Below are 26,966 nucleotides of genomic sequence, written 5' to 3' on the forward strand. Positions count from 1 at the left end.
GAGAGAGAGAGAGAAAGACAGAGAGAGACCGAGAGACAAAGAGAGAGAAAGACAGAGGGAGAGAGAGAGAGAGAGAGAGAAAGAGAGAGATAGAAAGACAAAGAGGGAGAGAAAGACAGAGAGAGACCGAGAGACAAAGAGGGAGAAAGACAGAGAGAGAGAGAGAGAGAGAGAGAGAGAGAGAGAGAGAGAGAGAGAGAGAGAGATGAAAGAAAGAAGGGGGAGAAAGCTACTCTTTTGTCATTTACCATTTGCAATTTTTCCAGTCTAGTGAGGCATGTGTGTGTGCCTCTGTGTGTCGGTGCACACAGTGGTGGGGTGGAGATGGACAAAATGTTGTGGCGTCAAGATGACAGCAGTGATGAGCGCTTGTGCACCCGCCTCACAGCCTGAAGACCAACGACAGTAATCAATAACCATTCACCTCCTCCTCCCCCAACACAGTGAGGGCAGAGGAGGAAAAAGATGATCTAGACTCCCCTCCCTATGATGATCTAGACACCCCTCCCTATTTATCCACAGAAAGAGGAGGATCACAGTAAATAGCAGAGAGAGGTGGTACGCCTAAGCTGCTGTAATGCAAAAGAAAGCTATCTATTCATTTTGCCTTCTGACAGATCCAAGCCCCGCAGACAGTTGTATGGAAGGACAATTCATCTCGCTGGCTACAGAACTGTAGAGTGCAAATGGTTTTGTAAATTGCAGTCCAAACTGCCTGCACTGCCCTACTTTGACGTTCTATTCTACCAACTGAAAAGCGCAGTAATAAAACCTAGTTGTGATGATTGTGTTGCTCTTTTGTGTATGAAGGGCCCTCACAGTGTTCTACCAGGTGTCGCAGGAAGGCCAAGAAGATCATCAGGGACCTCAGCCTCGCCACGGCCTGTTCTCCCCATTTTCATCACTCAAATGTGGCCAATAGCTTCTACCCCAGACCATCAGGCTGCTGAATAGCCACCACTAGTTAGCTACCTGCTACCCCTGCCCCCCACTGACTTTCTACCACACCTCAACAGACATCTACCCTACCCCAATGGACATGTATCATTATGAATAGTCACCACGGCTGCCATCTGTGTAGCAGATAGATTGCTAGGCTGATGTTAGTTGTTGCAATAACGTCTCGTTGTCTGATATCTAACAACAGATGTTAGACATAGCTAACGCCTAGCCTTTAGCTCAGTGATTTAAGAAAATACTTCCTTCTCTGTTGGATATCTTGCACTGAAAACCCCAGTTCAATCCCCAGATGGTTAAATGTGCAGTTATAGGAGCCTGACCTGGGGATTTTGAAGAGAGCTCTCATTGGATGGAGGTCGGAGAGGGAGGGTCTCCATCTCCCAGCTCTATGGCAGTAATGCCCAGGGACCAGACGTCACAGCGAGCGTCATACGTGGAGTCCAACTGCTGCTCACACGCTATAACCTGTAGACGGAGACACGCGCACACACCCTCATTACGATTAGCAGCAGGAAAATGCAGTCTGTCTTTCTAATAGTTTCAAAAAGTTTGTCTAAGGAGAATATTATTGAGAGTGTCTTGGGAGTTACGGGCACACCTTTATCAACAACTGCTGCAGGCGTCTACAGGGAATATTGTACAGATAGGGCACGCACGCACGCACGTACACACACACACACACACACACACACACACACACACACACACACACACACACACACCATCATCATCAAGAGTGCATGCGCACGCACACACACACACACACACACACACACACACACACACACACACACACACACACACACACACACACACACACACACACACACACACACACACACACACACACACACACACACACACCATCATCAAGAGTGCATGCACACACACACACACACACACACACACACACACAAACCGCCATCAACAATATCCTTAGGCCAAAATGGCATCCCACTAACAAAATATATCTCCCCATAGGAGACACATACGGTACGTACACAGACAGAGCATCGATACACACAGTTAAATCCACACCCAGACACCTCAATCACCTGCAGGGAAACAACAGTAATCATTCCCAAGGTACATACTTTAGTAGCGTACTCAAAAAATGCATAATATTGTCCAAACATAACAATTGCAACATCATTAAGACACCTTTATCGACAAGGGTCCCAAAATTAAATATTCTAAATGACAAAACGTCACATGAACATAATGAAGTACACATTAACGTGCAGAATGCACACCATAGCACAGTACACACGCACAAACATAGATGAAGAGTAGTGTCATGAACATGTCACAACTCACATGAATATCAAGAAACCATAAGCAATACGGAATCTTCATCTCAACAGTCATGAAGAATATTCAGCATTTACGACAACAAGAAAAGCCAAGCAGATACATTAGAATCAATCTTGCCTTACACTCAACTCAAATCCACTAAATTTGAGGTACTCTTGTCTTTTTCCAACAAAGCACAGAAGGTACCATCCAACCCTTCGTAAAAAGACTTCCAAAACTGGCAGAGTAACCTTACGATAGCCTATCGACTATCTGCCGCACTCCTCTCTCTGTTTCTGTCCGGTGTTCTGTACGTCGTTGCTTTTTAAAAAGTCTTTTTTTTACTCAAATGGTCCACCTGAAAGGACATCCACCTCCGAATCTAATGGCATTAGTTATCCTCTATGTAAACGTTATGTAAAATGCCATTTCTCCGCGTGAGTTAACACCAAATACATTTGCAAAGTGGATGTAAAAAAGTCATGTAAAAAAAAGAAGGATGGCCGTTTTAAACAGGTCACCTTCAGCATCATGTTGTAGTGTGAACCAGCCAAGCGCTAGTGTCTTGTGACAGACAAGAACATTGAGTAGCTGGTCAGAGGCCAACACTCAGGTGAGATTTGGTTCTTATTCGGGGCTCCCGAGTGGCGCAGCGGTCTAAGGCAGTTCATCTCAGTGCTCGAGGCGTCACTACAGACAACCTGGTTTCAAATCCAGGCTGTATTACAACCGGCTGTGATTTGGAGTCTCATAGGCGGAGCACAATTGACCCAGTGTCGTCCGGGTTTGGCCGGGGTAGGCCGTCATTGTAAACAAGAATATGTTCTTAACTGACTCGCCTAGTAAAACAAAAGTCAAATAAATCAATTCTACTTATCAAGGTCAACAAAAGTCAGCATTCTTTCTACAGGTCCAGTGTTGGGTGCTGTGTAAGTGTCTAGCGAGGTAAAGGGAATGAGGCCTACCTCCGGCGCCATCCAGAAAGGTGTTCCCACCGAGGTGTTCCTGCGGAGACGAGTGTTCGTCAACTGGGCCGAAACACCTGCACAAAGACACAAGGACAACATAGCTCAATTAAATGGGAACCACAGTATGAACGGCTGTATACATTGGGACATCACAGTGCAGTTACATAGGACATCTATAGATTTTTTTTCATTTCATGTCAATCAGACAGAAACCAGAGCAGCTGGTTCCGATGATGAGCTGTCATAGGGTCAAAGAGTGAAGTTCTATTCATATTCCAGCTGGGATGGATGAAGGAAACGAAATTCCTGACCCACTCTGTTCGTCATGATGGTGCCGTCACTGGTGACATTGAACGAAAACAGACGTGTGCACGCACACACGCACACACACACGCACACACACACACACACACACATAGCCTCAAACATGGCCTCAAACATAGCCTAAACACACGCCAACTTATGATCGCTCTCAAGCAAATGATGGATTGCTTTGCATTACAAATACCCCCAGGTGATTTAGCAGTGCATTTGACTAGAAATCCCATCATGAACAAACCTCAGAACGACTATATTAGCACTTGCTTTCTAATCTACACAATACTGACTAACCCATTTTAAACCATGACATGGTTTAATTGGGATTATTTGGTAAGTGTTCACGTTTTGGTCATTTTGAAAGGAGACTGTATACAATTCAAACAGCTATGTCTACGGTGGATATTTAACTAAGAATGATTCTAAAGGTCCAGTCAATCTGAATAGGACCATGAGTCGTCTCTTCACTGTGGACGTAACCATTAGCAGAAGGCTGCTTTCTCTTCCTACCTTCACAGTGATGAGGGTGGGAAGATGTTACACACATGATGTGGGTGTAACACTCATGTGCAGTGGTGTAAAGTACTTTAGTAAAAATACTTAATGTAATACTTAAGTCTTTTTTGGGGGGGGGGTATCTGTACATTACTTTACCGTTGAACTTTTACTTCACTACATTCCTAAAGAAAATAATATACTTTTTACTCAATACATTTCCATACAGTACTCGTTATATTTTGTATGCTTAGCAGGACAGATAAATGGTCAAATTCACGCACTTATCCAGAGACCATCCCTTGTCATCCCTACTGACTGATTTGGCAGACTCACTAAACACACGTTTCATTTGTAAATGATGTCTGAGTGTTGGAGTGTGCTACTGGCTATCTGTCAATTTAAAAAACAAGAAAATGATGCCGTCTGGTTTGAAAATGTTTATACTTTTACTTTTGATACTTAAGTATATTTTAGCATTTACATTTCATTTTGATACTTAAATATATTTAATACAAAATACTTTTAGACTTTTACTCAAGTAGAATTTTACTGGGTGATTTTCACTTTCACTTGAGTCATTTTCGATTAAGGTATCTTTACTTTTACTCAAGTATGAAAATTGGGTACTTTTCCCACCACTGCTCATGAGTTAATTTCAAAATGTCTGGACAATCAGCGACAGGCCGAGCCACAGTCGTGACTCCAGACTCCAGTCCAGACAAATCAGTGTGAAGCTGCAGTAGGTGGTAGAGGAGCAGCTTGAACTGAATCCACCAATGGGCACTAGGTTATCAACAGAATGCAGCGAGACTACTATGGACTGAGAAGCTGTGCATCAACAACTAGCTGTGTGGTTACTATATGTTTAAACAGACAACTGGAGAATTCCAAAGTGTTTACAATACAGTATATGACATGTGGCTAGCATAGATGAATATACAGTATACAGTACACTCCATCTGAATCAACAAATCACACATGTGTAAAACAATGTTAATGTTGGTTTTTATCTATGCTGTATGTAACTGTATAGTGAATATGAATGAACTAGAGTATAAAACAATGTTATTTGTAAGTATATAATGGATATCTCTCCGAGGACTTCCTTGTTGAATGGGTTAAACTGCATTCTGGATGGAATGAATAGGCAGGAGAAGGACTGCAGTAAGCAGCAGATTCTCAACGGTTGCTGTAGCAAACATCAAAAGGGATTAGGATTATATGCAGGAGGGGATATACACAGGGCTGACACACTGTGCTGCACGTGCACGTGCACATGCACACATGCTCATGCATGCACACACACACACGCTCATGCATGCACACACACACGCTCATGCATGCACACACACACGCTCATGCATGCATGTTATGAGGCCCTGACACGTATGCACAAAGACAGCCCTATCCAAAGCCCCCCTGGCCGTTCTTTTTCTACAACATTACCCAGAGGCAGGGCCCGGCGGGTCACCCTTCATAATCATCAGAGAGATAACACTGTCAATTAGCATATTCATTAAGAAACTGAAAAGATGGCCTCCATCCATATTCTTCTTCTCTTTTTCAGGGCTTTTTTTCTCAGGGTGGTGATGAGTCACTGCAGGGGTTTTATCTTTTCAGCTGCTTAGTGTAGCGTGGGACGTGCCAGTCCCCCACATGGAAAACTATTAGCCTCGGCGTGACGCAGGACACGCGTGGAGCACGTGTCCCTCCTATCTTCCTCTCTCTCGCTCTCTCTGTCCCCCATCTCTCCTAGCCACCTATGTCCAGCCCCCTGTATCACCACTGTCTGTCTATTTCGTCGCTCTGGGCCGTCTGTCTGTCTGTCTGTCTGTCTGTCTGTCTGTCTGTCGCTCCACGTATCAATGTGCCCATTGATATATTCCCCAACCTTTTTCTTATCAAAATCAGTTACCAGGATTCAGGAGAGAAGCGAAATACAATTTTTCCTGCACAGCATGAAAGCCTATTGGAATAAATGTGCAGTTGAGTGTCTTTTAGTTTTCACAGTGGGTGAGATAACATGGGTCGCCAACCCCAACAAGAGTAGACTACATTAATTCAGTGGAAGAGGATTTGGGTGATTCTCACCATAATGACAGCACATTTGAAGCTAAATGAAGAAACATAAACTCTTCTCTGTTCCCATGACAATCTTTGTTTTTGTCATAGCAACACATATTTATGCGGCAAGTAGCCTATCTGTTAAGAGCGTTTGGTCTGTAACCAAAAGGTCGCTGCTCGAATCCCTGAGTTGACTTGGTGACAAATCCGTCGATGTGCCCTTGAACAAGGCTCCTTCCTGTAAGTCGCTCTGGAAAAGAGCGCCTGCAAATTATAATTATTTTAGATGCATAACATTTTGGTACCCCCCCCTTTCGAATCAGTGATATTTATAATAGTTTACAGCCTCAGAAACACTGATGAAACCAACATAACACCACTCTGTTAAACACAGATCTCTGTACCTCTGTACAAACGTACGGGGCGTTATGTATTTCGGATGGGGTGCTTATCAAAATAAAGGCATGCTTGATCAAATGAATCTGACCATGGGATATTCAGACAGCCTCAAACACTCCTAGTTGTTTATAGGTCACCTCCTAACTCTGTATTCATAATGTAGAGTGTAGCACTGGTATTTGTGTGGAGGACTTCGCTAAATCAGATCATACAGAAGGGTCATTTGAAAGGGAGGGGGTACAGTGTTTCCTGGAGTGCAGGTTTGATTGAATCCTGCCCTCATTTGAATGAAGTATTCATGGGGAATGTGGTGAGTGAAATATTAAACAACAGAGTGGAAGGAGAACATTGTGTGTCCAAATGACAGCTTCTCTGTAATAACATCAAAGCTTTTCTATAGTCTACCATGACTTTACTATCCTGACCAAACAATGCTTTCCAGTTGACTGACTTTGACAGAGCCAGGGGAACTTTGAAGCATGAGTCATTACTATCTCCCTCTCGCTTTCTCTCTGTGGGGTCGTGAGTCATCACTATCTCCCCCTCGCTTTCTCTCTGTGGGGTCGTGAGTCATCACTATCTCCCTCTCGCTTTCTCTCTGTGGAGTTGTGAGTCATCACTATCTCCCTCTCTCTTTCTCTCTGTGGGGTCGTGAGTCATCACTATCTCCCTCTCTCTTTATCTCTGTGGGGTCATGAGTCATCACTATCTTCCTCTCTTTCACTCTGCGGGGTCATGAGTCATCACTGTCTCCCTCTCTGTGGGGGTATGAGTCATCCCTATTTCCCTCTCTCTTTCCCTCTGTGGGGTCTGCTCCTCCTATCTGCCCATTTCATATGTCCGGGTTCACCCTCCTCCTCCTAACCCCCTTCCTACCCAGATTGCGTGAATGCCAAGCTTCCCCGTTATCTCTCCGCTACCCAGAATTCCCCCAAAGTAATTAGCATCTTCACATGGCCTCTGCACTGGGGCTGATACGGACTGAAGCCAGGGTGGCGACCATCTATCTGAGGGATTGGGCAAGCACGGCGAGCCATGAGAGTATCACTTGAGAGTAGCTTATAGCTAAAGTGGAGCCTCCTCAGAAGTGAATACCTCGTTAATGGAAGTGTTAAACAGAGGAGCGGCAACAAAGTGTGTTATTCGTGGAATTTCTATGGAGCCGACAAAAATTCACAAGACCCATTACTCATTGGTTTAAGTGAGGGAAGAGAGGGAGGCAGCGACATGCGCAGGTTGATGCTTTTAATGAGAAGCTTCGCTTAACAGGCTGAATAAAGAGGAGATTCAGCTGTAATGGAAAGAGGCATGCTGCTTTTCAGGCCCTAAAGGAGCTTCGCTGAGTCACTGCTGGAAATGGCCTGAATCATTTCTCCTTATTCAGACTCTGGCTAGCGCACAGAGAGCTTCATTTGGTTGAGAACAACAGGAAACAAATCAGCGCTGCATTGCTAACACAACGAATAACAACAATGTCCTCTGCGGTGAGGCCAAATGCAGGAGACACTGCATCTAATGGAAATGTATTTGCGGCTACCCACCTACCACATTCCCACCACCGGGTAAACGTATTCCACCCTGGATAAGAAAATAAATGTAAGCCAATTAAGGTGGCAAACAATTTGGGGTAATGGATTTGATCCATCGGCAGTATCACAGACACGTAGGCACACATAGACCGCTGACAAATGAACACAATATACTGAGCCATATACACACACACACACACACACACACACACACACACACACACACACACACACACACACACACACACACACACACACACACACACACACACACACACACACACACACACACACCACAGAGCGTACCAAAGTCCACCAGCTTCACCCCTCCTTGTGTGGTTAGTAGGATGTTGTTGCCTTTGACATCCCGGTGGATGGTCTTGTTGATGTGCAGGTGATGGAGACCCTGTAACAGCAGAGATAGTAGAAATATGGTAAGTCATCGGAAGAGGGTCATTCAAAGTCCATCCACCGTTCAAAGAGCACGCTTACCGTGAGGGCCTCATGTATGATATAGGCAATGATCGCCTCATCCATTCTGTCCCCTCTCTTCAGCATGCCTTTGGCCAGGTCTGTCACCGAACCTCCATTGCAGAGCTACAGGCACATAAGAAAGAGAGAAGACAATGGCTTTCCTTTGCTAAACCGTAGCGTGAGTCAGCATATTCTGGCCAAAGCCGAGACAATGAGCTTAAATCTAGATATGCCACATCTAGATGTGCATACTGTAGCTTCGTATTGTGTAACACCCTTCTGATAAAAGCGCTGGGTACAAAATTAAGATTTCAGAAGGAATCTTCAAAGCTCTGAAGACCATGGTGGTGATAGTTGATTATTTTGTTCAATCTCTCTACGCTTATCTATTTGAAACAGCTTAGGGGGAGGTAGGAATCGTGTGTATAGAGAAAATGCAGATTCTCCTAAGAGGGGTATAATCGGCTTTGTGATGACTAAACTGTAATTATTAAAGATGTGCGAATCGAGGTCCTCGAATCAAGCACCTCCGCCTACTTTGGAGACTATTTCTGTCAGGAAGATTAAAACCCATGCATATGCATATGCCTTGATGAAAACCCATGAAAAGTGTTTAAAAGTATACATTTGGCAGAGAGCTTTACTGAGCGGCATGTCAAGGGAAAACAGGCTTGTTTTCATTACCAAGTAATCAGTGCCCATTTTACACTACAAAAAAAATGAAATAACCTCAGCTTGATTACACAACAAATCTCTCGTATGAAGAAACGTCACTTTCTGCATACTACATAAGGTTACAGTGCGAGCAGCAGAATCTATCTCCTTAAATTGAGACGTGGCTCTATTATCAATGTCAACGCCTGCCTGAAAATCACAGAAAATCACAGAGAATTGCCCTAGGTGTTGCCAAGGCAACAATAATACCCCATTATTTTGGGCTGTCATCACCTGACCTCCAGATAAAGAGAAAACGCCCTTGAGTGCCGACTGAGATGCGGAGGAAACAGAGTGGCGCATAATAGTACAATCTAAGTAGCTGTGTCTAAGTACTTCATAGACGGATACAATGGCACCTCATCTGCATCAGTGGGAAGCTTGAATCAAGCAATAAATATTTTGTCTCTGCACTCTCAGAAATGCTACTTGTTTTGCCTGCATTTTTCATGAGGAACTGCATGCATAAAAGCATTTTTTTTTGCATTCTAAAAGGGAAATGTCTATTTGTCTAATTATGCGTAGAACACTTATACTCCTATAATCAGAGACATCTCTGTCTCACTTGTGCATTGAAGGGATAATGAGGGAAGAAACCTCAGTGGTTACAGATAATTAGAAGCACCCTCTTGTGGAGGACAACTGAAAAATGTTTCACATTCATTCTCAGAGTGAGTCACAAAATGCAAAGTGTAATCATCAATGCAATCATGTCTCCTATGATGTAATGGTAACCAGTTATAGAGAGTTTATACCGTTTTTTGGTGATGTTTGTTTCCATGATCATTCACACGTCACGGGAAAAGCAAGAAAAAACAACGTTTTAATGCTAAATTCCCAAAATAAAGAAGGATGGGAAATGGATGGAGGAAAGATGCAGTAACACAACCAGGTTTTTATAGAGAGCTTCTCTGTTGGTGACTTGGTCAGGGGTTCCCAGAAAGACAGAGCCATTTTCTCATTAACATTCTGTCCACATGGCCCAAAGCCATTGTGCACTGTGTCTCTGCCCTCATGTTTCTCTGCCAGTTACATGCACTCATTGAGCTAACCACAGAGAGTTGTAATTTGCCTGTTCCACTTAGCCTGCAGTTTACAGTACACAGTGTGCACTTTTGAAATGGGAGAAAGGAAAGGAAATGGTTGGAATACACAGTCCTGTATAAAAAAACGAATAATACAAATACTGAGCTATGTTGTATGCTCCAAAACATTTGAAAGTTGTGTTATTTTAAACTAATAAAAGATAGGTGTCAAAATGATTGCTGCCCGTTTTCAACCACTGGTGTGTGTGGCCAAAGAACCCCAAAACAATTTGGCATCGAAAGAAGGATGCATAATCAGAAAAGAACCCCATACTTACAGTAAAATATGGCGGCCGAGCTTGAAGTTATGGGGCTATTTTGCTTCCACTGGTCGTGGGGCCCTTGATGAGGTCAACGACACAATGAACTTTACCCAGTACCAGGACATTTTAGCCAAAAAACCTGGTTGCCTCTGCCAGGAGGCTGAAACTTGGCCACAAGTGGAACTTCCAGGAAGACAATAACACCAAGAACTAATAAAAATCCACAAAGAAATGGTTATTTGACCGCAAAATCAACATTTGCCTTTGGCCATCTCCGTCTCCAGACTTGAAACCCATTGAAAACCTGTGGTTTGAATTGAAGAGGGCAGTCCGTAAAAACAGATGAAGGACATCAAGGATCTGGTAAGATGAATTGGTCAAACGGCTCAGTGTTGTCATACTTCCGTAGTAATACAAACAGTGGTGCCAATCATTTTGACACGTAAAAATCTACAAAAATAAAAAGACACCTTGTTAAATCAAATCTGAGCAGTTGTGTTAGCAGAAAATAATAGCATTTCTGAATTTTTTTGGAGCACACAATATAGCTCAGTATTTGTCTTTTTTGCTCATCTTTGTCAAGGGTGCCAGTAATTTTGGTCATGACTGTAGGTGGACGTGATGCTTTGATATGCTTAACTTCTCCTTATTGTCTTATGTTTCCTTCAACACTTAGATACGGACGTCAAGACGTGTGATGACGACGGACAAGATGAGTGGCAGCCAGGTGGTGTATTGTCAGGGACGTCAGATGATGTCAAGCACCCTTCACATGTGAGAGCTTCACACAGACCCCTAGAGGGCTGAACATGGGCGAACTGATTTGCCCTGGCAAGGACTAAACCATGGTATGTTGTCTCTGCATGTCTGTCTGTCTGTCCTGGTGATACGGAAAAACATTGTTATATAGAAGCTCAGTCAAAACCCCAGTATTCCAGAAACTGTAACAGTAATACTTCACTTCCCTTCCTGCAAACCCGGCTATTTCCTATCAGCCTTTGCAGACAGACTGCAGTCGAGCAGAGCGTATCAGAAGCCTCTGCAGACAGGAGCGTCTCAGCGAGCCGGCTGAGCCTGACGTCAGAGTCCACATCACTGCCGAGATCACCTGTCATCATTAAATTACACAGGGCAAGGCAGACCGATCCATTTTAATGAGCTAGCTAGGCTCCAGTGCCATGGTATTAGCCAAGCTAAACGTTAGCACTCGCTCTCCCGGCCGCACTGTTTGGTCTTCTAGAGTACCCCATTTAACGCCAACATGAATTATTTTGGACATGTTGAAAGAGGCAGTCGCACCAGTTGGCTGACTAAAAGACGACGTGTGAAATTTCACACTTAGCTACATTGTTTTCTATTTGGGATTACCTAGATGTAGCATAGTATCTTATTAAGTTCTTGCATTTTAGTCACTTCAAGTCATGTTGCCAACTACTGTTACAGGTACACATCCAGAAATAGCTAATTCCCTCAATACCCACATTTGGCCCTAAACCAGAGCCCATCAAATCAGAAAGAACTGGCTCTTCTGTCAACATTGGTCAAATATCCCCAGAGTTCAGACTACACGAAGAACATATACTTTAATGTCAGATATTGGCTTTGTTTTGAAACCTCATGGTTATTTCCCCGCGAGAGACGTTGGGCACATTATTGCAGTCAGCTTTGGACAAGACATCAACATAATTCCTCACATGTTGTATGGAAATGACTTAGGGGCTAATACTGTTAGCTGCCATCACCAGCTCCATCCCCCAACCTTCTGCTAGACTAGCTGTTGGATTTAAAAGTCTAAGCCTGCTATTTATACCCACAAGAAAAATGGAGGGACGGTATGAAATACTGTACACAAACGAATTACCACAACCATAAAGTCATAAACACCAGCTATTTCAATCTATTTTCTTCAAATCAGATTTTAAACCTAACCTTCACCCTAACCACACTGCTAACCTTATGCCTAACTCTAATCTTAAATTAAGACAAAAGCACAGTTTTATTACATTTTTACGATATAGCCTTTTTGACTTTGTGGTTGTGGTAGCTAGTGGAAACCCGATGACGATAGCTAACTAGTAGTAGAGATGTGAAGCTTTCTGAGCTCCATACTGGGTCATCATCATTGCTATACCGGGTCCTGTCAATCATTAGCTAAGAGCTGTCTGTGGGTACTGTGAGTCATCACATGATGATCCCGCCTATAGGATATGTGGACCTTAACCAATCACCCCAATGCAACGAGACAGCTTCAAAAGAAATGCATATTGTGAATCACCATAGTTCTTCTTTGTCAGCTCAAAGGTTTGGCCAGTAAGCCTCGAAACAGAACAGGACATGATCCAATACAGATCAGGTGCTGCTTTTGTCATGTAAATGAAGTGAATGGATCAAAGAATATGAAAAGGAAGAAGAAAAGATGATGAGGATGTCAGAAATATGTATGCCCCCCCTCCCCATACCAGCCCTTTTGATTGGGCATTCCATTTTAAGCTTGGGGATGTTTTCTCTACAGGTGCAGCTAGTTATATTGAGCAGTATAATTGTGTAGATCTATGTTTACTGCAGCACAAAGAGATGTCTCCATAAAAGGACACAAAGATTTCTTGAAAGAACAGCTACGCAAGGTTTTCTGACGTGTACATATCTCATGTTTTCCTTTGTTACTTTTCAACTTCTAACAAAAATGATGTTTTATCATTGTGTGTGTGTGTGTGTGTGTATGTGTGTGTGTTTGTGTGTGTGAGTGTGCGTGTTTGGTCCTCAGGCCAAGGTCTCTTATTTCTGAATGTGTTTAATTTAAAGCCCTAACAAACAAAGACATTATAAACCTCATTGTCAATTAATAACGGCCAGAGTTGGCGACGACCTGGAGTCGGGCAGAATAAGGGCAGTGTTTTTAAGGGAGTAAAATGGAGGCTTGAAGACAACAGAGCTGAAAGATAAATAGTGTGTTTCAAAAAATATAAAATGAAAGATGCATGTTATTAGCACCTTATATGAAATGATTTCACAACTTAAAGCGTAGAACAGAGCACTTGATTGCTGTTCAAATGCAGGTATTAGGTACACAAGGGCAGAGTGGCCAAGGGTTTGAAGCAGCGGCACACTATGATTGATATATGTGAGTAAAAAAGCAGAGTGCCGGGCTATTTAAACGTCAGACCCCGGATCCATCTTCTCAGCTCATTTCACAGACGGAACAATTATCTACCCCTATCATAGGGATCGCTGTCTCAATATTTATGTCTCCCGGTGTATAATGAACGCAATCTCCCCCTGTTAGTTTATCTGCATTAAACATGCCATCGCTGCAATGATCCTTCATTATTATGGTGGGATGGTGGTCATAGAATTAATAGTTGCAGTGTGCTCCAATACTAATCATGCCAACGTGCTTCACGGTAATTGTTTGGTTGTTTTGGATCATTTTCATTGGTTCAAAAATAAGTCTGTACCATATTTAGCCATGTATGTAGCAATATGTAAAAGCTGACGACAACAGCCATAACACTGTGATAACGGCACTACTGATGACACTAACCGTTGTTTGGGCGTATTGCCGTTCAACTAGCTTACCTACATAAGAGTTTGCATTACCGTTTAAGTCTGGTGTTATCAGCTCAGAGGTTCTCCTTTGAGCTTTGATACTGAATGACATGGCTACAAGTATTTTTACATCGGCTTACCTTCACTCATTTCGCTACACCCGCAATAACATCTGCTAAACACGCGTGTGTGACAAATAAAATGTGATTGGATTCGATGACTTCCAAAAGCACACACTGTAAGTGTAAGACAGGGTGTCATTAGGCACCGTATCTCTGTGAGGAACTGAAACCTCGACATTGTGTAGCAACTCAGTGAGGGGAAACAGTAGTAGTCAGGCATAGGTATAGCTAGCCCTGCACATAGGAAGTCACTCGTATCAGACAAACCATTACACAGTTGTTGAGTAGCTGACCAGCCTGCACGCATGATTTGATTCTGGATGCAGAGATTAAAAACAGATGTGAAGCCAGAACTACCCAAGATGCTAGCTTTATCCTGCCAACCACTTTACTCCCTGGCACTCAAGGCCTTATTTCCTTTTATACAACAGGTGGGTGTAATCCTGGATGCTGATTGGTTCAAACTTAATACCAGCCGGTGTCTATTCCACAAGTTACCACCGGCTAAGTCTATGACATTAAAATTCCTACTGTTCCATCTCACTGCGCAATCCACTGTCTTATCAGCCCAAAAAGGACATTTATAAACTTGATCTCCACCACAATTTTTTTTGAGATTTGTATAAATGTTGCTCTTCTATCTCTCCGACATTTGCAACATTGTTTCAATATCAAAATTCAATTTTCAGCTGTCCCACCTGTCCTGGCGAGAGAGCAAATGTTCTATGCCAGGCAAAATCGCATATCATTAGCTCATTGTTATGGATGTATCGAAATAAATGTCACTAGAAAACAGCTTAAACAAACACAAATGCTGCACTTTGCTGTTATTCTGGCTGCACTGTTTGACGTGACTGTGTTAGCCGAAGTTGGCTAGCTAGCAAGGGATAAGAGTGTTGCTAGTCATCACGGCAACGAAACATTTAGAACAAAGGTCCATAGGTTGAGAACAAAAAGACTTCACGACTGGGTCTCGTCTCTGGCTACCTAACCGATAGAATGAACAACCAGCCCTTTTAGGTAGCAACCCTAGATTTGTGTCAGGACTATATCTCATGGAAGGATTAAATAGTATGAATACATTAATCAAATTTACATCTTTAATGAAAATATGTCAATCATTATTTGAATATGATGGTACACAACACCTGTGCCAATTTATCCTCCAAACACCGGCTTCTCAGGCAGTATCATTTAATTAGCAATGTGTTGTGTGCTGTTAGTGAGGAGAAGACTAATGTCCACTGAATAAAATAAAAATCATAAATACAACATGGGCACAGAATAGACAGCAATATCAATTTATGACTTATACGATGCTGGAAGAGCTATTAGTACCACAAAGATAATAATACAAATTGTAACATTGGGCTGATATTATAGAGGTTGTTTGCATAATTGATAATAAGGGACTGAAATACTGCTTTGTGTGTTTTGCTATCACAGACTGGAACATGTTCCGGGATTCATCCGATGGCATTGAGGAGTACACCACATCAGTCACTGGCTTTATCATCAGTCAATGGCTTTATCAATAAGGGCATCGAGGTCGTCGTCCCCACAGTGACTGTACGTACATACCCCAACCAGAAGCCATGGATTACAGGCAACATTTGCACTGAGCAAAATGGTAGAGCTTCCGCTTTCAAGGTGCGGGACTCTAAGCCGGAAGCTTATAAGAAATCCTGCTATGCCCGCCGACGAAATGTCAAACAGGCAAAGCGTCAATACAGGGCAAAGATTGAGTCGTACTACACCGACAAAGACGCTCATTTTATGTGGCAGGGCTTGCAAACTATTACAGACGACAAAGGGAAGCACAGCCGCGAGCTGCCCAGTGACACGAGCCTACGAGACGAGCTAAATCACTTCTATGCTCGCTTCGAGGCAAGCAACACTGAGGCATACATGAGAGCATTAGCTGTTCCGGACAACTGTGTGAGCACGCTCTCTGAAGCTGACGTGAGTAAGACTTTTAAACAGGTCAACATTCACAAGGCTGCGGGGCCAGACGGATTACCAGGACGTGTGCTCCGGGCATGTGCTGACCAACTGGCAGGTGGCTTCACTGACATTTTCAATATGTCCCTGATTGAGTCTGTAATACCAACATGTTTCAAGCAGACCACCATAGTCCCTGTGCCCAAGAACATGAAGGCAACCTGCCTAAATGACTACAGACCTGTAGCACTCACGTCCATAGCCATGAAGTGCTTCGAAAGGCTGGTAATGACTCACATCAACACCATTATCCCAGAAACGTTAGACCCACTCCAATTTGCATACCGCCCAAACAGGTCCACAGCTGATGAAATCTCTATTGCACTCCACACTGTCCTTTCCCACCTGGACAAAAGGAACACCTATGTGAGAATGCTATTCATTGACGACAGCTCAGAGTTCAACACCATAGCACCCTCAAAGCTCATCACTAAGCTAAGGATCCTGGGGCTAAACATCTCCCTCTGCAACTGGATCTTGCACTTCCTGATGGGCCGCCCCCAGGTGGTGAGGGTTGGTAGCAACACATCTGCCACGCTGATCCTCAACACTGGAACCCCTCAGGGGTGCGTGCTCAGTGCCCTCCTGTAATCCCTGTTCACCCACAGCTGCATGGCCAGGCACAACTCCAACACCATCATTAAGTTTGCAGACAACGCAACATTGGTAGAGCTGAGCACCGACAACTACGAGACAGCCTATAGGGAGGAGATCAGTGACCTGGCCGGGTGGTGCCAGAATAACAACCTATCCCTCAACGTAACCAAGACTAAGGAGATGATTGTGGACTACAGGAAAGGAGCACACCCCCCCCTTCTCATCAATGGGGCTGTAGTGGAGCAGGTTGAGAGCTTCAAGTACCTTGGTGTCCACTTCACCAACAAACTAGAATGGTACTAACACACCAAGACAGTCGTGCACGAGGGCACGACAAAGCCTATTCCCCCTCAGGAAACTAAAAAGATTTGGTATGGGTCATCAGTTCCTCAAAAGGTTCTACAGCTGGAACATCGAGAGCATCACTGCCTGGTACGGCAATTGCTTAGCCTCGGACCGCAAGACACTACAGAGGGTAGTGCGTATGACCCAGTACATCACTGGGGCTAAGCTGCCTGCCATCCAGGACTTCTACACCAGGCGGTGTCAGAGGAAGGTGCTACAAATTGTCAAAGACGCCAGCCACCCTAGTCATAGACTATTCTCTCTGCTACTGCATGGCAAGCGGTACCAGAGTGCCAAGTCTAGGACCAAAAGGCTTCTCAACAGCTTTTACCCCCAAGCCATAAGACTCCTGAACAGGAGTCTGCTGCTACTCTCTGTTTATCATATATGCATCGTCACTTTAACTATACATTCATATACATACTACCTCAATCAGGCCGACTAACCGGTGCCTATATATAGCCTCACTACTGTTATAGCCTCGCTACTGTATATAGCCTCACTACTGTATATAGCCTCACTACTGTTATAGCCTCACTACTGTATATAGCCTCACTACTGTTATAGCCTCACTACTGTATATAGCCTCACTACTGTTATAGCCTCGCTACTGTATATAGCCTCACAACTGTATATAGCCTCACTACTGTTATAGCCTCGCTACTGTATATAGCCACTCTACTGTTATTTTTTAACTGTCTTTTTACTGTTGTTTTTATTTCTTTACTTACCTATTGTTCACCTAATACTTTTTTTTAAATTGCACTTTTGGTTAGAGCCTGTAAGTAAGCATTTCACTATAAGGTGAACCTGTTGTATTCGGCGCACGTGACAAATAAAATTTGATATGATTTGATTTGATTTCAAAGATAGGAGGACATTAAAGTTGAATTAAAGTTACTCCTAACTAAACTCCTAATTATGTTAGTTTGTGGCTTTTTCATCATAAAGTACCAAGTAATTTTAAAAAGCCATGTGAAATAAGATCTTGAGAATTACATTTTTTATTTATTTAACCAGGCAAGAACAAATTCTTAATTACAATGACGGCCTAGGAACAGTGGGTTAACTGCCTTGTTAGTGGCAGAACGACAAATTTTAACCTTGAGGATTCGATCGAGCAATCTTTCGGTTACTGGCCCAACGCTCTAACCACTAGGCTACTTGCCGCCCCATAAATAGCACAGCTCCTTGGGATTACCATTCAACCATGAGAACCAAAAATATCAAGGTATACAATTTAGGTCAACAATATTCCCAATTAGAGAATCAAATTGGTCCCTTTATTGGTATCTTTGAAGTTTTGATAGGGTTGAGGTCTCAAACCTTCAATGGACCCAGATTGGGAGCAAAAGATGAAAGCTCCCTCATCTCCCCACATCCGCTATCTATCATAAAGGAGTCCACTAGAGAGACTGAGTTATAAGCGCAAGAGCAGAGCCCAATGAGGCCCAATGAGGAAGCAACAAAGTGAAGGATGCAATTTGTGCAGATCGTCGTCATAATGAGCAGCGTGACATGAGGAGAGGGGATCCTCTGATCCACAATGAACCACGGAAAATTACAGTTCAGAAGGAAGGACTGTAACCATGGTGATTGCATCCTCTATCACCCATCTTCGCCCCTTTGTATTTTCCCCTCTCCTTTTGTATAAATATACACACATGCACACACTCACAGATGCAAGCGCGTGCATGCACGCGCACGCACACGCACACACACACACACACACACACACACACACACACACACACACACACACACACACACACACACACAGCGTCCAATAACGCGACTGGCAGTGATTTCAGCCCCGTGGATTAGTCCCTCAGATTTGGGCTGTTGGCTTCAGGTTTTTGCATGAGGAAAGAGTTTGCATACAGATATGCAAAACACAGTGGGGATAGAGAGTAAACAAAGTTGCAAAGCTGACTGAACTCGCCCAAACACTGGCTTTGCTTTTCTAACCCGCGGTAATTGTGCTCCACTGAAATACCTCAGGGAGCCCTAGCGAGGACTTAAAACAAAGGCACAATTGGTACATATCAACACCTGCCTTGTGACAGAATAGGATTTACTCTAACTAAGACTGCGGCCCTTGATTGGTATGGTTTGGAAGTCTGAATGGTGTGGTAACATTGTATTCAGAGTATGCTTATGCTGATTATGCTAACAGAAAACCCCTGTCCTCCTGCTGGTCACATTATGGGTTTGAAGTCCGACTTTCATTCAGAGAGGAGCCTGACATCTAGAGTCAGACAGGTGATTAAACGATCCTTCCACCGAGAAGGAAACTGAGGACAGCCAGGCAGAAACATAATTTGGCGATGTGAAAACGATCTACTGGGCTAGCATTACACCGAGAGGGGATAGATGATAATGTTCAAGCCACTCTGAACTTGGATAATAGAAATGTGGGAGCTTTGTTCAAGCTTGGCTACTTTACCTTAGATTACAGACTTGTAAAAGAGGCTAGGGTAATGGAAACAGGCTGAAGCATCACACAGAACACAGCGGCACGGAGGACAACATCAGTTAAGAAGCAGGCCAACAAATAACCTTCCCTGAGGCACAGCAGAGAGGCTGCTTGTCCTACATGCTTCGATAGGGGCTCACAAACAAATGCTGGGGATACACGTGCACACACAATCGCGTGCACACGCACGCACGTATGCACGCAGGTGCACATTTACAGTCACAATCACACTCACACAACTCAAAAACGCACACACGTACACTGGCAAACACTGTTCGGTAACATACAGACAATATCCTACATCTAGCCCTACATACAAAGATATTATGTGTTTTGACACAAACGAACACACAACTGGAAGATGAACATCCAACACAGACAGCATGTGTGACTTTTGGCGCTATGAGCTTTGTCACCAGAGCCTCTTGGGCCAGCTAACCATTATTACCAGCCATTCATATTATATTTGAAATAGTCTCTCTCGATCTTCACACCAGGAACTCAAATTTGAGGGTCAAATTTCAGACAGCACAAAGCTCAGCTAGTGGCGCATCAGATCTCGCTAACACTTTCATCAGATGCAGGTTGACCTCGGTAACACGTTTGTCTGGAGCTTGGCATTCTGGGGGAAATACAACATAAAGGATGCAGAGCTACGAGCCACATTGCCTCTCACAACCATAAAACATCAACCAGGTCCCCTTGAATTTCTCTCTCAAATACCACCGTTTTCATAGTTGAGTCATGAAATTCACACTCAATACGTTCAGGAGGATGAGGTTGTTTTTCATTGTGTGAATAAAAAAGCAGCCTGGCAAAAGTCTCAGCCTTCACTGCGGTTATTCTTCCTCTTGAGGCGGTCAAATAGTGCGCTTGACTTGACCTGTTGAAATGAGGAAATCCTTTCTAATCGAGGCATTACACTGTACTTACGGTAGAATAGTTAGTAACACTGACAAGCTTACTGGACTGCTGACATTGTGCCTTTGTATTGCCCTAAAAACTCACTACTATAAACTGTAACAACACATGCTACAGTTTGAACAATACATGTTGCTCTTTAAACGTTCATGTTTATGTGCGTTGTATAAAAGGGTCACCTGGGGATACCTGCTATAATCCTGAGGCGCATTGCTCAGCTAAATCCTTTACCTGAGGTTGAGTCTTACCCACACCAATACTGAACACAAGCTTCCCATGATAGGGCCTCCAGGGAAGGTATCCCCAACTCAGGTCCTTCAGAGCAGTTATGTTTCCTGGTTTTCCATCCATACCTTTCAATCAACGTGTGGGCAGAAAATGTGTGGGCAGAACTGAAAAAGGGTGTGCGAGCAAGGAGGCCTACAAACCTGACTTAGTTACACCAGCTCTGTCAGGAGGAATGGGCCAGGAATTGTGTGGAATTGTGAAAAACTGAGTTTAAATGTATTTGGCTTAGGTGTATTTAAACGTCCGACTTCAACTGTAGATACTTTGTACCTGTTCCCTCCAGCATCTTCACAAGGTCCTTTGCTGTTGTTCTGGGATTGATTTGCACTTTTCACACCAAAGTACGCGTCTCCTTCATGAGCAGTATGACGGCTGTGTGGTTCCATGGTGTTAATACTTGCGTACTATTGTTTGTACAGATGAATGTGGTACCTTCAGACGTTTGGAAATTGCTCCCAAGGATGAATCAGACTTGTGGAGGTCTACAATAATTTTAGGCTGATTTCTTTTGATTTTCCCATGATGTCAAGCAAAGAGGCACTGAGTTTGAAGGTAGGCCTTGAAATACATCCACAGGTAAACCTCCAATTGACTCAAATGATGTCACTATCAGAAGCTTCTAAAGCCATGACATAGTTTTCTGGAATTTTCCAAGCTGTTTAAAGGCACAGTCAACTTAGTGTATGTAAACTTCTGACCCACTGGAATTGTGATACAGTGAATTAAAAGTGAAATAATCTGTCTGTAAACAATTGTTGGAAAAATTACTTGTGTCATGCACAAAGTAGATGTCCTAACCGGCTTGCCAAAACTTGCCCAAAAAAATTGTGGAGTTATTGAAACATTTGTTTTAATGACTCTAACCTAAGTGTATGTAAACTTCCGACTTCAACTGTATGTTGGCGATTGCAGGGTAGTATAAAAAGTGTAATGAAGTTATATTTGCAGTCGTGAAACAGCCCCTGGACACCCAGAATATGCTGCACTCAGCCAGACAAGAGCAAAATCAACTGTCCACACTGATTCGTGGAGACGGCCCAGGAAATGCAAATCCCCCCTCTGCTTCTCTCAGCACGACACAGGTTGAACCAATGACACGAGAGCCCATATGGCCTTCTATGGGAAAGCTGTATGTCCAGACCTCCTGCTGGATCTTATACGGTTACATAATACCTTCCCCCGCCTTGGCCCTTCACCACTGTGCTGTCTACCTTGTATAGAGCCCACTAGTTGAACAAATCTATCATTGACCAAGGCACTTAACCCTAATTGCTTCTGTAAGTCACTCTGGATAAGAGTGTCTTATAATTGACTAAAATGTAAATAGTTAGTCACATTGATGTACAGCAAAAAACATTGTGGGCTTTACCTCAAGAACTAGCCACAACTGGTCCCCGTTTTTGACATCCTTCTGGTAGTACATCCCAAAGAATTTAACCACATTGGAGTGGTCAGAGAGAGCCTTGAGGATATTGTATTCTGCTTCAATCTCCTCATCGATATCCTGGAAAACAATAACCAACATGGGTCAACCACGTAAAATGACAGAAGACTTACCATGAATCCTCAATGACCGATCTGTAGCAATTTGGTGTTCTGCAGCCAAGTCTTATCATACATTGTTTTTGGTCATGTTATGTATTCAATCATATGTCAAATCACAATACATGCTCGCATTACAAAGAGGAATTAAACAGTCATAATGGAACCAACAGCTGTGGTTACTAAAATGTCATCTCAATGCTTAGGAATCTGATCATCTTTAATGAGTGATATTGTGCTTGTGTTCTCTGCTGGAAACTATCAACCGATTGATTAAAAGGATGCTCCTCTCAGAGAATGGTCTATAGATAATTATTCTTCATTAATGAAAAACAGTAACAAACTCTCTACAGACTAATGAGACAGTTATTAAGATGATGCTAGAGTTTAATGGATAAAAACAACTGTTCATTACACTTTCACTTGATATTGCCATTCATTGTACCTGGAAAAGCAAATGAACACAACAAGAGTTGCATAATCTACTTAAATCTTGTCCACGTATAGTGTTGAGTATCTGCTTTTGAAAGAAACCATTGTTAGGAATTGTAAACACTTCTACTGCTTACTGAACTACATGGCCAATAATAAAAACATTTTACAGTCAAGTAGCTACTGTAGTTGATCATTTTCAAATTGTCTTTCAACATAGCAATATGCCATTTGTGTCATATTTTTCCAGCATCTCACCAGATTTAACTTCTCAAAACTGAGTGAGAGGAAGAAAATGTTAGCTGGATTTTATAGCCATAGCAACCACGTACATTTCAAACGTGTATTGTCTCTAGATCAGTAATAAAATATATGTTTCATGAATGAACAATGAAACATTTCCCTCTTTCGTGTAATTGTAGGGCCTTGAAAGCACAACCCAGGTAAATCTACAGTCGATGCTTTGTGTTGTTAACAAAAGAAGGGGAGGCTTGATATTAAGCTATACAGAGAGAGAGAGATAGAGATAGATTAAAATGTATAAATTGATTAAGAGAAAGAAAGAGAAGGAAGAATTCTAATGAGGAGGTTGGGGAAGTCTGTTGTGGAGACTGAAGACGGACTGAGAGAGAGAGAGACATAGAGAAGATGAAATAAAGAAAGAGAGAAAAGATTTGATTAAGTGACAAAGTGAGACCAAACAGAAGACAGAGCCTCAGAAGAGAACAGAAGCCAGTAAGATAGACTTTAAATTTGCAGTTTAACATGTGAAAATCGGATTTTCACATTTGAAATTGCTGTTTTCACGACACCATATGTTCACATGCATTAAATGTACAGTTCACGTGTTAACACCACCTTTTCTCATGTGACGAAAATAACATGTTTTCACCTCACGTGAATTGCAGTTTATACATCCACATCATTTTCCTTCCTCATGATGCTATCTATTTTGTGAAGAACACCAGTCCCTCCTGCAGCAAAGCACCACCAGAACATGATGCTGCCACCCCTGTGCTTCATGGTTGGGATGGTGTTCTTTGGCTTGCAAGCCTCCCCCTTTTTCCTCCAAACATAATGATGGTCATTATGGCGAAACAGTTCTGTTTTTGTTTCATCACAACAGAGGACATTTCTCCAAAAAGTACGATCTTTGTCCCCATGTGCAGTTGCAAACCGTAGTCTGGCTATTTTATGGCGGTTTTGGAGCAGTGGCTTCTTCCTTGCTGAGCGGCCATTCAGGTTATGTCGATATGGGACTCGTTTTACTTCAATCCCATAGAAAATATGTGGGCAGAAGTGAAAAAGCGTGTGCGAGCAAGGAGGCCTACAAACCTGACTCAGTTACACCAGCTCTGTCAGGAGGAATGGGCCAAAATTCACCCAACTTATTGTGGGAAGCTCGTGGAAGGCTCCCCAAAATGTTTGACCGACGTTAAACAATTTAAAGGCAATGCCACCAAATAGTAATTGAGTGTATGTAAACTTCTGACCCACTGGGAATGTGATGAAAGAAATAAAAGCTGAAATAAATCATTCGCTCTACTATTATTCTGACATTTCACATTCCTAAAATAACGTGGTGATCCTAACTGACCTAAAACAGGGAATTTTTGCTAGGATTATATATCAGGAATTGTGAAAAACTGAGTTTAAATGTATTTGGCTTAGGTGTATGTAAACGTCCGACTTCAACTGTAGATACTTTTGTACCTGTTTCCTCCAGCATCTTCACAAGGTCCTTTGCTGTTGTTCTGGGATTGATTTGCACTTTTCGCACCACAGTACGTTCATCTCTAGGAAACAGAACGCGTCTCCTTCCTGAGTATGACGGCTTCGTGGTCCCATGGTGTTTATACTTGCGTACTATTGTTTATACAGATGATCGTGGTACCTTCAGGCGTTTGGAAATTGCTCCCAAGGATGAACCAGACTTGTGGAGGTCTACAATCATTTTAGGCTGATTTTCTTTTGATTTTCCTATGATGTCAAGCAAAGAGGCACTGAGTTTGAAGGGTTAGGGTCAATAAGCCTTTCAGAAGCTTCTAAAGCCATGACAAAGTTTTCTGGAATTTTCCAAGCTGTTTAAAGGCAATTGCATGTTTACATGTGAAGAACAATCATGTGAAAATCACATTTGCAGTTTCACATGAAGAAAACTCTTAATGTGAAAATATCACTTTCACATGGGGAATTGCAAGTTCACATGTGGGGGTGAAATAATGTTATTCTCCTCACATGTGAAAAGGTGGTGTTAACATGTTTCCTACCTGTGTATAATAATTAAAGTGCGTAAAAAAATAATGATTTATTTTTCCTGAGTCATCCACACCATTTTTATTGCAGTGCTCCATGGGGTTCCACTGATATACATGTATACTATGTGATACCACAAGGCAGAGGCATTTGGAGTGTTCCTTCTTCCAATGTTGAAGTCCAGTGAAAAGAACAGCGAAGCTATCTCTCCATATCTTCTTATTTTTTATCCTGTTTTCCAGTTTGTACACATGGTTACATTTTCTAAATCTAGAGATGACATATTTAACCAAATGTGATTAGTTTTCTGGTCTTTTTGTTGTATCCTCTTATTGTTTTGACCGAGTGAAAAACAAGCTAGCTAGTTAAATTTAGTATGCAAGTCAACGAGAACAAGTTGGCGTTTCTGAGGATTTTTTATTTCCATTATAAATGTTTTGGCTCTTAAATATACAGTCAAAAGTTTGGACACACCTACTCGTTCAAGGGTTTTTCTTTATTTTCACTTTTCTCTACATTGTACAATAATAATGAAGACATCAAAACTAGGAAATAACATATGAATTCATGAAGTAACCAACAAAGTGTTAAACAAATATATTTTATATTTGAGATTCATCATAGTAGCCACACTTTGCCTTGATGATAGCTTTGCTAAATCTTAAATTTACCTGATTTTGCAAACTGTTACCTTGGACAATATCAAGACGTTAATATTCTTTATGTAAAAAAGCTTAAATGACAGCTCAATTCGAGAAAATTCAGAATTTGCTATTAATCGTGATTAATCACAGCAAATCATACGATTAACTCATTTAAAAAAAATGTATAATTTTGACAGCCCTATTTTTTTATTGAAGAGTCAATATTCTGAGATTGAGAGAAATGTATAATAAATATACTGTAACGCCTTTTCCCTGTCTGTACTTTAGCCGGATTTCCTGTTATCAACCAATTGCCTGAAATCCTGGATGACATTACTAGCCTTTTCCCTGCCTGTACTGTTGCCTTTTTATACCCCCTGTGTATGACCTTCTGCCTGCCCCTGGACCCAGCTACCTGCCCCCTCCTGTGGTCCGTTACAAATAAACACCTTTAAAACAGCTCTCTGTCTCCCATTGTGTTCATTACATATACATTGGAAGAGAAACCCAATATTGGCCCTCTTGATCGAACAGTCAAGACATTGGCTTCTCCTGTGGGAGACATGGACTCCAATCCCACCGGTTCCAAAAGCACACATGTGAAACATAGAATAGCACATGTGAAATGTTGGAAAGTGAAATTGTGTGCAATGTGCAATTTATTTTCCTCACGTGACATTTTTCTAATATGTGAAAAATAAACGGGAAAATCCATGTGAAACTTGTCCGAAAACCACGTGCCTGACCAATGTGTAGTTTCTATTCATCATGGATGGCAGCCCAGGACCTGAAAATCCCCACATGACAGGTCTGGGGCTACAGGTAATGTGATGTGTCCTCACTATGGCTCCCCAGGACCATAAACATACCGAAGGCTACTGCCGGCCAGTCACACTAATGCATAGTAACGACAACACCTGCATGGCATGAAAGGACATTCCTATTATTGGCCTACTTAAAAACCAAACCCCAACATGCTCATTTCAAAAACAAGCTCATTTCAAAAGCATGCACCTCGACATGCAGACACACATACTTCAGAAAGTAAGGAAACATTACTCACATGGATGGGGTCCAGTATCTTGACAGCCGCTTTGCTGCCATCAATCTTGTTGAGTACTTTATAGACTTTGCCATAAGTCCCTTTCCCGATGGTCTCGATGATCTCCCAGGTATCTGTCGGATCAGGAAATGTGTCGAAGATAATCGATTTCCCTGATTGTGGAAACAT

The 26,966-nt window shown here is 42.5% G+C and overlaps 1 protein-coding gene across 1 annotated transcript; it reads right to left on the reverse strand.

The window, feature by feature from the left end:
* Nucleotides 1-1,302: 1,302 nt before the first annotated feature.
* Nucleotides 1,303-26,966, reverse strand: LOC135518548 (myosin-IIIa-like). Its single transcript, XM_064943717.1, has 6 exons — nt 26,799-26,966; nt 22,231-22,365; nt 8,522-8,626; nt 8,336-8,435; nt 3,219-3,295; nt 1,303-1,425 (listed from the first exon to the last, which is right to left on the reverse strand). Exons 1-6 carry the CDS (start codon nt 26,964-26,966, stop codon nt 1,303-1,305), a joined length of 708 nt encoding a protein of 235 aa, XP_064799789.1.

This window comes from Oncorhynchus masou, chromosome 28, assembly GCF_036934945.1.
Source record: "Oncorhynchus masou masou isolate Uvic2021 chromosome 28, UVic_Omas_1.1, whole genome shotgun sequence".
Taxonomy (NCBI): domain Eukaryota; kingdom Metazoa; phylum Chordata; class Actinopteri; order Salmoniformes; family Salmonidae; genus Oncorhynchus; species Oncorhynchus masou.

Bases quoted from the DNA above. Each gene is read 5' to 3' on its own strand.
- LOC135518548 (XM_064943717.1), bottom strand. From the start codon at position 26,966: ATGTTTCCACAATCAGGGAAATCGATTATCTTCGACACATTTCCTGAT. The intron at 22,366-26,798 runs GTGAGTAATGTT...ATTGTTTTCCAG, and splicing joins AGATACTGGACCCCATCCAT to GATATCGATGAGGAGATTGA. The intron at 8,436-8,521 runs GTAAGCGTGCTC...CTGCTGTTACAG, and splicing joins TCATACATGAGGCCCTCACG to GGTCTCCATCACCTGCACAT.